A 12,138-nucleotide genomic window follows, 5' to 3' on the forward strand; every position below is an offset into this window, starting at 1 on the left:
TGGAATCAGGCGATCAAAACATCACGAAAAGGAGTGCCCATCCCCTCATGGCTGATGGCGCCAATCCTCCTAAAAATCACGACAAATCCTATCAAAATCAGCCTTCCACCTCAACATAAACCCCTCCATCCCAACCAAAACGTGAAAAATCACATTACATTCCTACTAGAATCATAAAGAAAATCTAGTGATTTGAGAATAGAGTAGGAGTAGATAAAAAACAAGATTCAATTTTGAGTGATTAAAGACTGCGAGAAATGCATAGATTGGATATGTGGTTTCTATTAATGTCCAATCTACATTCAGTTTTTTGAGAAAAAACAACATTTGGAACTGACATTCGTTTCTTTTTGCAGAGGAAAATTCATCAGATCGAAAACATTGGGAAGGCCTACCGATAAAGCTGAGAAAATGAAAGGTTTGCAGATGATTGTGTGCCACGACTGTAAAACCATGGTTATCCAGATAATAAAATCATCTCGCACAACTCGGAACAATGCTATTCGCAATCTAACACTCGACTTATCGCCTGTCTATTCAACTGCCTAATTAGAACCTTCACCTTTTCTTATTAATTTCATATTACTCTATTTTCAACAATGTAATAAGAACGTGACAAATAGGTGATACTCTATCTCTCTCTGTTCCCAAGTTTTATGTTTGAATGCAATGTAATTTATTTATTTTTATCCAATAATCAAAAATTGATTAGTACAGTAGAGACTGAAATGTTTTGAATGTTGGCTTGTATACATCCTGTAATGCCAAGATGCACTAGATTTAATTGTTTATCGAAGTTGATTATTTATTTTTCCATTGTAATGTTTATTCAGGGTTCAAAGTAGAATGTTCCCTGCTGTTGTAACTTATAAGTTAGTCGAGAGCGTACTATTGAATAATACAATCACGAATGATATTAACTATTTTTGTTACCGTTAATTCTAGAAACATAAGAAAATCATACTTTATTTTAGAATTATTTACAATGTTTGAACATTTCTCTGGTGGTATGATGTGTGCGGTATAGTGTATTTGTTAACAATATAAATATTATGCATAATTCGCTTCCTGGTGAGAATCTGTGATTTCATGATGGATTATTACAAGATTGAATTGTACTCGAATAATGTATTGTATTCAACAAATTTTAATGAATGTACCTTGAACGATAATAAGAATAATCATTGAATAGAATAATAGATGAATCTATAAAGTTGGATCTTCATGAATATTTATAGCATTAGAAAATATATGAAAAAACCATGTATTTAGTATAGTAAGGAAACAAATAATTATATATTTTTTATCAACTTGAAGTTTGAATAGTTGAAAAATATATTGTAGTGAATATTTTTTTTGTGAAAATCTATTGATTATAGAAATTTTATTATTCGAGGTATCTTTATCAAGCATCTCATTCTTTTAAAAAAAGAAGAATAACTTTTTTTCAATTATGTTAAGATAATGTGTTTTTGTTTTCATTTTCTTTAATGTGATAGGCCTGATATTTATTTGAGAATCAATTACTGTTGTTGTAGTAATAGAGTGATTGATAATAAATTGATGGAATTTAGTAAATTCATTCTTGAATTTCAAAATTGATCTGCTCATCTCTGATTGAGAATCATGCAGTAATTATTTCACTACTGATTGATGATAATCATTGGACTGCATGAACGTTGCTTTCTTTCCATCTATTATTTTATGCATAGAGACCTGAAGCAGAATGCTTGAACAGTGTGGAATTCACTATAAATAAAGTTTAAAATTTCTGATCATGCAGGTATTTGTCAAGGAGACTGCTCTTGGATTATCGTCTATTGAAATCAATGTAAAATACAGTATATTTCATATCGATTTACTTCTACCAAGTCCATGTAAAATTTCTGTTCCCATTAAACATGATCCCTTGGAAGTTATCAGTTAATTTAAAATTCTCTCCAATATCAACTCCTAAATTCTAGCTTTTCCACTACAAATTATTTTTTTCATGACACTAAGAGATTGATTTATCAATAAGCAGTTAACAAAGTCCATAATATCATCAATGAGATGAGTCAGACATCCATTTTTTAAGAAGTGTTTTTTGAGCTTTATTTGTTAATATTAGGCTACAATCAAATCAACATCATTTCCAACTTCTTTTGTACGTGTCCGGTGATGTTATTAATTATTATATTTTTCAATAAACCTGTACCAAATATGTTATTTCCAAATAAGAAATCACCTCCTTGAGGTAAATCGTGAATGCCATAAAAAAGTAATCCTTTTTTAGTTTTTGGTTGCTGTATTTAAACTAAATTCGAAAATACAGAACAATGATTTCCATTTATTCACTTTGTTTTAAGCAGAACCGAAAACCCATCACCATGAAATATTTGGCCTCCAAAATTTACTATTAGGCTACTTTGAATGATATGACTAGGCTTTATAGACCATTTCATTTTCTCGGTGATGAATTTGCTTCAATTCTTAAAAGAGAACATATTATATCCATAATAGACCACTTGAAACTAATATTGTAAGAATAATATTTTTGATGTTTCTACTCTGTTTTTTGTGTCACTTGAATCACTATTAATCTAACATGTTTTCTTATTTAGTAAGTGCCAAGTCTTGTTTACTCATCTTTTTTGAACATTTTCCTTTTTTATATTCGTGAATTTTCATTAAAACAATTTGTGAATCATATAATATTAAGTAATCAAAATGGATGAAGTTGACTAGGGGTATTATTGTAAATAATTATCAGGTAGAATAATGCTAGCTTAAGTTATTTCAATCTGTAAATATGAGTAGAGGAAAATGTATATTATGTTTTGAATGGAGAGTAAAAGTCAACTGTGAATACAGATGTGGGTTGTTAATTCTATTCCTGTGGAAATCTTCTCTTCCCGTCTGTTTCCTTGAAATTGAGTCCCCTTTTTATGGTGATTGAAAACCTCCCACACTGCGTTTACTGTACTTTTACAACCCCGGTTGTCATCCATGAGATACAAAACAGGGTCATAAACTTTATGTGAAGGGATACCCCATGTGAAATATTATGTGCCTTCAAAACTCATGAGATTGCACATCCAAAATTTATCAAGTTTATTGGTAATTTTCGAGTCACCTAAAATATATATTTTGATTTAAAGATTTGTCCAGCATTCTAGTGCGGTTAGTCAAGAAAAATGTGTGATTCTGGACAATTTCCAGTCTTCAATACTTCTGTGCTTTCTAAATCCATAATATTTATCGTATCTACGCTCTTCATTCAAAATTAATTAGAATCTTCAATCATGAAATAAGAGAAAGCATCTTGTCTAAATTGAATATATGAGCCACAATCTCTTCAATTTTCCTTGGAATCGAGCATGCTGATTCCTCATAAATTTTAATATTATCTGTGATATTCTGAAGTTAATTCTCCTTCCTAAAAATTGTCTGTCTCTTGTTTATTCCCTCTTGTAGGTATAACGCAGCACTGAACCCAAAATCAGAATATATCTGAAAGCCACTATTGAAGAGCTTGACACACATAGTACTAGGTCATTGGTAATCAAACAGAAGACAATATTTCATTTTGTATTTCTTTTTTTAAAAGATAGCTTTATTTCAAGATCTTGAATGCTTTTTTTATAAAAAAGTTATTCATATCTGAACAAGTCAAATTTACAAGAACAGTACTTCAATATTTGGTCAAAAATCTATAGTTTTATTTTCCTTGTAAAAATAATGGATTTTATATTTTAAAGAAGAATTGCAATATCTATTGTATAAACTTCATTAAAAATTTTTTAGACAGTATGTAATTAATTTATCCAAGCTTTTTCCAAGTTTGAAAGTTATAGCCAAAATATATATTAAATATTTTATACATTTTTTACGAATAGCTCAATGGAAACAGTGTATAATTAAGCTAGATTTTAATATGTTACTTCTTTGTGCTATAAATCCTCAAAGATTCAAAGTAATAAATCATTATTTTCGTATGGAAGTTGATTGTAACACATTTGATTTGGCAAGATGTAATTAGTTGTCATTGAATACTGAAAAACTGCAAAAATCACTTCATTCCAATAATATTTACTGAGATGTTCCCTGTGCTTTCTGAGAGCTAAACTTTTAGAATTATTACGTTCACTTCATGACCAAGAAGAGACTTCAATTCTACAGAATACGGTACTTCCATAGCAAACCCTAAAATAATTTCAGATTTTTTATGGAATAAATAACAGATTCGCCAACAGATAACATAACTGAATATGTAAGAACCTCCAGGATATGAGTTCCTTCATTCTTCCAGTCTAGTAGAAAGGCACATATCAACAGTTTGTTGAAATAGAGGCTACTCTCACCATAAAGAACTGATATTACTCTGACTTTAATATGGGTTCACCTTCGAAAGATGTTCTCAACTTAGTTTTATGAAGTGAAAATTCCAGCTATAAGTTTTTAATTAATAAATATTATAACCTATTTACACATTAACTATATAATTCAATTTAATTGGCTCCATGTACACATTTTTGCAAACTTTTACTTTGTAATAATTATTACTGTATATAATATTTACATTAGGGTAACTTATATAAAATATTCATAATATTCCCATGAATATGGGAATTCGCCAATGTTCCCTTCCCTTTGAAACGTGACTTTCACCAACTAAATTCAATAATAAAATATTCTTATAAAGCAGCTAGGCGATTCAATAGCCTAAGTAATAATGATCTCGGTAATTTTTATAATTTCGCTTTTTTGAATAAAAGGCATCAAGGCTTCAATTATTTATCATCTTGCTAAGAAAGTCAAGCTTCGATTTCCAAAATTTATTATAAAATCCACTATATTATTATAATATAATTGAAATATTATGCGGTTAGCATGCATAAAAAATTGCGTACTGTATATAATGTCATGACACGAAAATATGATAAAGTACCTAATTATAATAACAATAATGGTGATGATAGGAATTTGATGAAAGAATGATCATAAATATAAGAGCATGATGAAAGCTATGAACGACACTAATATGACAAACAAATTTAACAATCGCGATGAAGATGCATTAGGTAACATACCTGTACAACACAACAAATTCAGTTTTTCTAATGAGATTTGATGAGAACGTGTTTATGATACGATGATAGAACGAAAACAAAACAATAAAACAGGCTTCGGAAGTTGAAGTAGGCACATTTCAGGGACAATCTTCACAGGGAGGAAAATGTATCATAGTTCAAGAGTATTTCACGCTGGAAACGTTTCACAGAGCATTCGGTCTTCCGTTTCACCGTTCTCCGCTCTGGGGTGATTGATGAAGAAGTGTACCATGTCTTGAAAATTCAATAAAAATATTCTCGCATTCGATCGAAGGCTTTATTAGAACTCGGAGCGCAGCGTTCTAGGTTCTCGACGGTGACGGCGACGGGACGACGACGGCATTCTGCTGACTTCCAGGTCAGCGCGGCAAAAGCCACTACTACGTCAGCAGCTTGAAAAACATTATCGCTAGAGAGATGTTCACAAACAGCACCAGCATCACTAGTTGTTGTCTTGAAAACCAGTCCTGGAAAAGCCAAAAGTTGGTATTAAAGACGACTTCCGTCACACTAAACATCACTCTTTCAGGATGAAACATTTTTACATGAAAATTGTGAGAAGGTTGAATTTATTCATTTTAAAATTATTTACTCAGAATTCTCAAATTTAAGCCTCCAAAGAAAAATTCTAAAAATGAATTTTCTTTTTCATTGTTTCTTTACATTTATACGGTACTCAATAATATATTTGTTTAGATGTGATGCTATATTAAGTAAAAAAAAGAGGAAGACACTTGGATCTGATGTAGATTTGGATTATTTTCAGAAAATTTGTAACCTCTAACACATTGTTCGTAACGATCCGGTAGGGATATAATTCTTTCGTATGTGATAAAAGTTTCCTGTTACCATTTTTAACCGAACATTCGATTTCAAAAAAATATATAGATATTTTTCAAGTTCATTAAAGAAAAAGGTTTTCAAGGTTTATCCTCTCCACATATCAAAAAAATATATATGTTGTGATAGTAAAGGCCCATATTGGCCTTTGGTAGTGGAATTCTACCTACAATGTACAATTTACAATTCTACCTACAATCTATTATTCCAATGAGCTAGGTACAAGATAACTCAAATAGATTATATCATGTTATTTTTTCTATGATTGAAAAATTCAAATCATACTATGGACTAGAATACTTCTTCAATGATTGAAATTGGAATAGGTCATCACATTTCTCTATAACTTTTTCCATACTGAAAAATATGATTTTCAAACACAATTATTTATTGTGCATCACTAATGGATTTTTTGTTTTAGCTATGTAATAGCCTCATGGTCTTTAGAATTCTTGAGTTTCTCAGTACAAGTCGGGTACTTATATAATCACTTGCTGCTTACATCGCTGTAAAGATTGCTACAAAAATATTATCTAGTCACAAACAATAAAATTAATTATAATATAGAATACATAATAATAATGATATAAATTAATTACAATTTTATTATTATTCCTATGTGATAATTTTATACTCGTAGAAAATGTGTAATAAGTGCACTAAAAACTAGCTGTTCATCCAAGATAAATGCATTTGCAAAAATGTATTCTCATCCAGATAATATTCTGTGAAGTAAAGTTTATGCAATCATACATATTTGTGCAAATCAACCATGATTTCGTATGCAGTGATAGAATGCACATAAGTCTAACATTCTACATAACAAAAGAACTTTGTTAAAAGAAATTGATAGCTTATTATTATAGGAACTTGCTTTTTCATAATAAACCCACCACATTTTAAATTTCCAATAGTAATCATAAAAAAAAACAGATATTCAAATTCTTTTTTATTAGTAATTTCAAGTCGAGCAAAACTTTAGTTGTATCTTCATAATCATAATGGAGAATATTCTTTTGTACATGACTATTTGATTTGACATAATTGATGTCAACGGGTTGTTGATTTAAGTACGGTAAAGCCTTTAAAGCAGACTAGATGGGAATACAATTTTTTCTTCCAGTTTTTTTAGTTTTTTATCAAAATCGAAAGCAGAATATGAATGTGAACTTATTGGTTGAATCATTCATTACATTGGAGAAACGGAAATAATGGGTCATCATTGATTTGATTTTTACAAACTTGTTTTCGAAAAACATTATATAACATTGGTAGATAAAATAATAAGGTAGTCCTTGTGCTATTTTTCTCTCAACTTTATTGGTAATGACACAGTCCAAGATAAGGTTGTTTGTCTATTATAATTTTGTTGGGAGAATCTTAACTCACATTAAATGTAATAAATAGAAATATTATACAGTAGTACCGTGTACTGGATAGAAATATTAATTGAATAGTTCAAGTGAATTATTTCTGACACAAACTACATTGTTAGTGTTAAGAAATGATAAGGAATCAAATTCAAACTCCATGCATGACAAAGTGAATAATAAAATTAGGTTTTGGTGAATGAAATAAATAAGGGGTTTATAAATGCATGAATGCTCCATCCTCCATCAATAATAAGCTATACTGATTAATATGAAAAATCAGTTATAAAAAACAACAGGCAAACAAAATAGAGCTTTCAATGTTGTTTACAAAATTTTGCTCCTATTCGTATTGTCAAATCCCCAATAATACAGAACAGGAAAATAATAAAGTAAATCTTTGCTTTATTTAGTCATTTATCATAAATTTAAGACAGTTTTCAGTGGCTTGTAGGAATATTGAAGATAACACGTGAAACACAGCACACGCTGCAAGCATTCCTGCTTCAAACTATTCTTAGAATAGCAGAGTGAATCCTTTGTCACCGTTCGTTCAAAAATGAAAAGAGCAACAACTCTTCCTTATCATCTCGCTTTCTTTAAAGCTCAGTCCACTGTTTTGGCATTCTGTCAAACTTTGTACTGAATTCATCTCTATGGCTGAGAAATTGTCAAGGTTTGTCATATCCCTGAGTTTAGATGTTTAGATAAGAACTACCTATTTGAATTGATAATAACAGCATTGTTATACGCTATTTAAGATCAATCTGCAACTTAATGGAGATTAAATCAATAGAATTGAGAACAAAGTTGTGGTACTTATTAAATTAGTAAATTTTCATGTTTTAAAACTTGGCAAGGTTTGTCACTTGTCAGATCTCTATGTTTGCTTGACAACCTATTTGAATTGATAATAACAACAACACTATTTTAGTTGAATCTTCATTAAGATTAATAAAGATTATTAAATCATTAAGATTAAGTTAAATCAGTAAAATTGAAAACATAATACTGGACGTTTCATTAGTAGGCCTAGATTAGGATTCGACGGAATTTCAGAATGAACCTGTTGATGTTTGACAAAGGAGGAGAAAGTGCGATCTTAGACAGAATAGGCTAATCAATATAAATGTGAGCAACAATTATAGGTACACGATTTTCAAACAGAATCATGAATATTTTTGTTTCAGGAATCACTCTCTGTACAATATTAACTTTTTCGAGGTATGCATTTTGAACAAGTAGATTAATAATATTTTCGTTTGGATAGCGTACAGTATATTGGTTGGTTGAAGTTCACTCAGGGGGTTTATTTTTGTATGTGATATGTACCTCGATCGGGGGGGTGTTGATCCAGCTCTCACTGGCGCGACGGGCCATCAGCGCCGGGCTGAACATGAGATCCTCCTCCTCTTCTTCATCCTGGGACCACAACATTGCGGATTGCCGTTTGCCTCTATCACCAACGACGCTCTCTTCTTCACTGTTCGCCCGCCGCTCGTTTTAGATTCCGTTCCCCCCTCACCCCGAAAACATTTCCCCTTCACCATCAACCTACCCCCTTGGATTGCCGCCAAAAATCGGTGGCAGTTGGCTCTCCCCGTCTTCGCCAGCCAACCGACTCAGCGCTCAGCTTCTGTTCTATTTTCTAATTGATTCAATTTCGTGTACCGCAAAAATTCCCACCTGCTTATTTCAACACTAGGTGCTACGCTGTATGGATAGTTGGCTATTTCAAAATGTTGCCCTCCCGCAATAATCATATCCGAAGCAAATTCAGAGCGAGTAATATATATTTTTTTACGCGACAACAATTCTTAAAAAATTTTGACAGCAAAGGTCTCTAGAATGTTGAACTTATGAAATGTGTATGATTTATCTATGTCAGTATAATTCAGATCACGCCCTATTACTTATGATTATTATTTATTCACCATATCTTATTTCTTAAACTCCCTAATAATATAAATCATGAAGTTGATAATAAAAATAATCTGGTACTGTTATCCAGATTCATTATCAAATGAATATGAAGAATGGTTCTAAAACCTAAGTATAGTATCACAGACGAGAAGTTTGTATCTGTAGTATAGTATCCTCTCCCAAGAGCTGATAAGAGGTAGTCTCCTTCTCCCTCTGAAGAAGAGGGAAAAATGGTAGTAGCTTCGTACATGCACAATGTTCACTCAATCAATCCTATTGATGGATGAAATGAGCCGCAAGATAAAAATTACTGAATTTTCATAACGGTATTCTTCAATTAAAGTGTTGCATCTTAATTATGCTTTAAATGAACATTTGGTACCTACTGTGCAAAACACTATTACCTATTCATAATTATATGTTTTTTTATGAAAATGACACGCACCAATTTTAATTTCAACTTGAAGTTGAAACAATAAATGGAGACTGTGAGGAAAATACTATCAAGATAATAATATAATGTCCATATTGATATATTTCAGTGATTCTCATCCACATTTGTTCAAGTGTTTTTCTTGGTGTTTTAAAGTTTATATTTTCAGTTTATACTTGAAAAATCTCAGAAGGTCCAACTTTGAAGTTATACTTGTATCTAACCCTTGTATTTTACGATTTTTTATAACTTAAAAATTGAGAATCTGAATATAAGATGAAGATCAGTAATTTAGCATTGACTACTTCCAATAATACTGGCAAAAATTTTATTGTGTAGTTTTCCAAATTCTTCCATTAGCATAATAAGATCATGAAGTAAGCTACCTACATCTACTATGTGCAGCTCATACATATTTCATGATATTTATGAATATTCTTACGAATGTTTCATAACATGAATGTTTCATAACATGATTGTTTCATAACATGAATGTTTCTTGATATTTTTGGATGAAACCAGCTGAATAGGATGGTCAATTGAAACTTATAAAGGTAGCCTACATGGCATGGGACATAATAAATTTGTAAATAGAAGATTAATATTCTAGGTCAATTTATTTATTGTTCACTATAGATCTAATTAGAACAATCCATGAATTTATAATGAGCATTATTATTGAAATTAGCAAAATGAAGTGTATTATGATAGCAGATGGAATAATAGACTTTCAGACTATTGATCTACACTGTACTCTACAATCTAATTAAGATAACTAGAAAGTATTATGTCCAGAAAATGAATGAGTGCCTTCATATATTATATTCAACTGAGATACATAATGTACCTGGTCAGAATTTATTCTTATTCTCTAAATTCTTAAGGAAATTGTTACCTGTATTAACAAAATGTTGATAATATTGAGAAGAATGAATTGAACCATCATCATTGTTAAACGTTTGTCATACTAACAATAAACAACAACGAGTACCTTTATTCTAACTCACTGAAAATTAGTTCAAATAGTTACAGTTTATAAGATACTGTTGAGTTTAAAAATCATTGAAAAAGAATTTATTTTATAATCTTATATCTATCAAACTTAATTATTATGATTCACTGCATTATATGAAATATCTATGAATTTGAAAAACAATAAATTGAAATTTATAATAGGATTGAAGGAATAATTGGTTAAATGAGGATTATAATAATATTATTGTAATGTTTAGTGAACTCAGCATTTATCAGATGATAAGATATGACATTGAATTCCCTAGTAGGCCTATGTAACTATATCATTTATTAGAGTGCCTATTCAATAAACATGTTGTGAAATCCCGCTTTATCCTTGCATCACCATCACTATGAATCCAACGTTGAAATTCCAAAAGGGGCACAACCTAGCATAAACTAATTCTACAAACACTGAACTACACATGCTATAAAAATTGCGATTTAACAATTTACGGTTCAAAAAATTTTGAAACAAGCACAAGCAGCATCTTTCATTTCGCTTCAGCAGCCACATTTCAGATGATAAATTACATTAAATTGTTACTAAAATTGATGCTCAATACAGGCACAAGCAACAACAAATCAATCAATTATGTAATTGGAGATTAATTGAATAGATTATGCAAGAAACCCGACATGAGTCAGAAACACAGAAAAAAGCTTGGATTTTGTTTGCATATGAATGAATCATTCGGTGTAGAAAACCATCAAGATTCATTCCTGGGTTTTATACCACGGGAGGATACTGATTTTCTTGTACAAGCCCGTACTCATAGCAGTTAGGTGAGAGCGCATGAACACTATTTGCCATAGGCATAAATATTTGAAAATTTAAATTCATTTTCTCAATGTTCTGATTTAAAAAAGAATAAATAGTTAATACTTATTCCTCATGCTAGAAAATCAATAGATTTCTGCCCAAAACCCTGGAAAATATATTCTTCTAAATGTCAACTGGGAAACAGTAGGTAGTTTTGTTCAAACATCCTGCATTACAGAAACCCATCAAATGCAAATAAAACATGAAATCTTCATAATGGTAGGCTCAATTTTTTTCTCCGTGAGATTGTTTTAAACTATGAGTGTGGATTGATATTGAATACTACAGCCTCCTCAAAAACTAAATAATATACCGTACCTACAGTATGTAAGATCCGTTTTTCAGTTCTCAGTAAGTTAAAGTTTTCAACACGAAATGGGTTTCTGGAATAATCGATTCAATTATTCAACAACCAACTTTGTATTAAAGAAATTCACTATAGCCTCTCTATAGGAAGCATAATTCTTATTCAATCTAAGCACAGTCACATCCAAGCAGCTTATCATTCAGCTCAAAAGTAGCAAAGCAATACTAAGTGTTGTAATTTACTATAAGTTATATACTAACTATTGTATAGATGTTTTGTATGTACAGATTGAGAAAAAGGTTGGCTGCCCTTATGCCGCTGCAATTTCAACTTTT

At 30.8% G+C, this 12,138-nt stretch overlaps 2 protein-coding genes across 6 annotated transcripts in view; one reads left to right on the plus strand and one right to left on the minus strand.

Annotated features, from left to right (window-relative positions):
* Positions 1–2,852, plus strand: part of LOC111051128 (protein spire) — a 241,801-nt gene extending 238,949 nt beyond the window's left edge. For all 3 annotated transcript variants that reach the window (XM_039424012.1, XM_039424013.1, XM_039424014.1), the window contains one exon: positions 357–2,852. In XM_039424012.1, coding sequence (XP_039279946.1) covers positions 357–549 — 193 coding nt within the window. In that variant the 3' untranslated portion in view covers positions 550–2,852. The remainder of the gene's footprint in view (positions 1–356) is intronic.
* Positions 1,351–12,138, minus strand: part of LOC111051129 (junctophilin-1) — a 98,559-nt gene continuing 87,771 nt past the window's right edge. For all 3 annotated transcript variants that reach the window (XM_022337558.2, XM_039424010.1, XM_039424011.1), the window contains one exon: positions 1,351–5,560. In XM_022337558.2, coding sequence (XP_022193250.2) covers positions 5,474–5,560 — 87 coding nt within the window. In that variant the 3' untranslated portion in view covers positions 1,351–5,473. The remainder of the gene's footprint in view (positions 5,561–12,138) is intronic.

Source organism: Nilaparvata lugens, chromosome 3, assembly GCF_014356525.2.
Source record: "Nilaparvata lugens isolate BPH chromosome 3, ASM1435652v1, whole genome shotgun sequence".
In the NCBI taxonomy this organism is placed as follows: domain Eukaryota; kingdom Metazoa; phylum Arthropoda; class Insecta; order Hemiptera; family Delphacidae; genus Nilaparvata; species Nilaparvata lugens.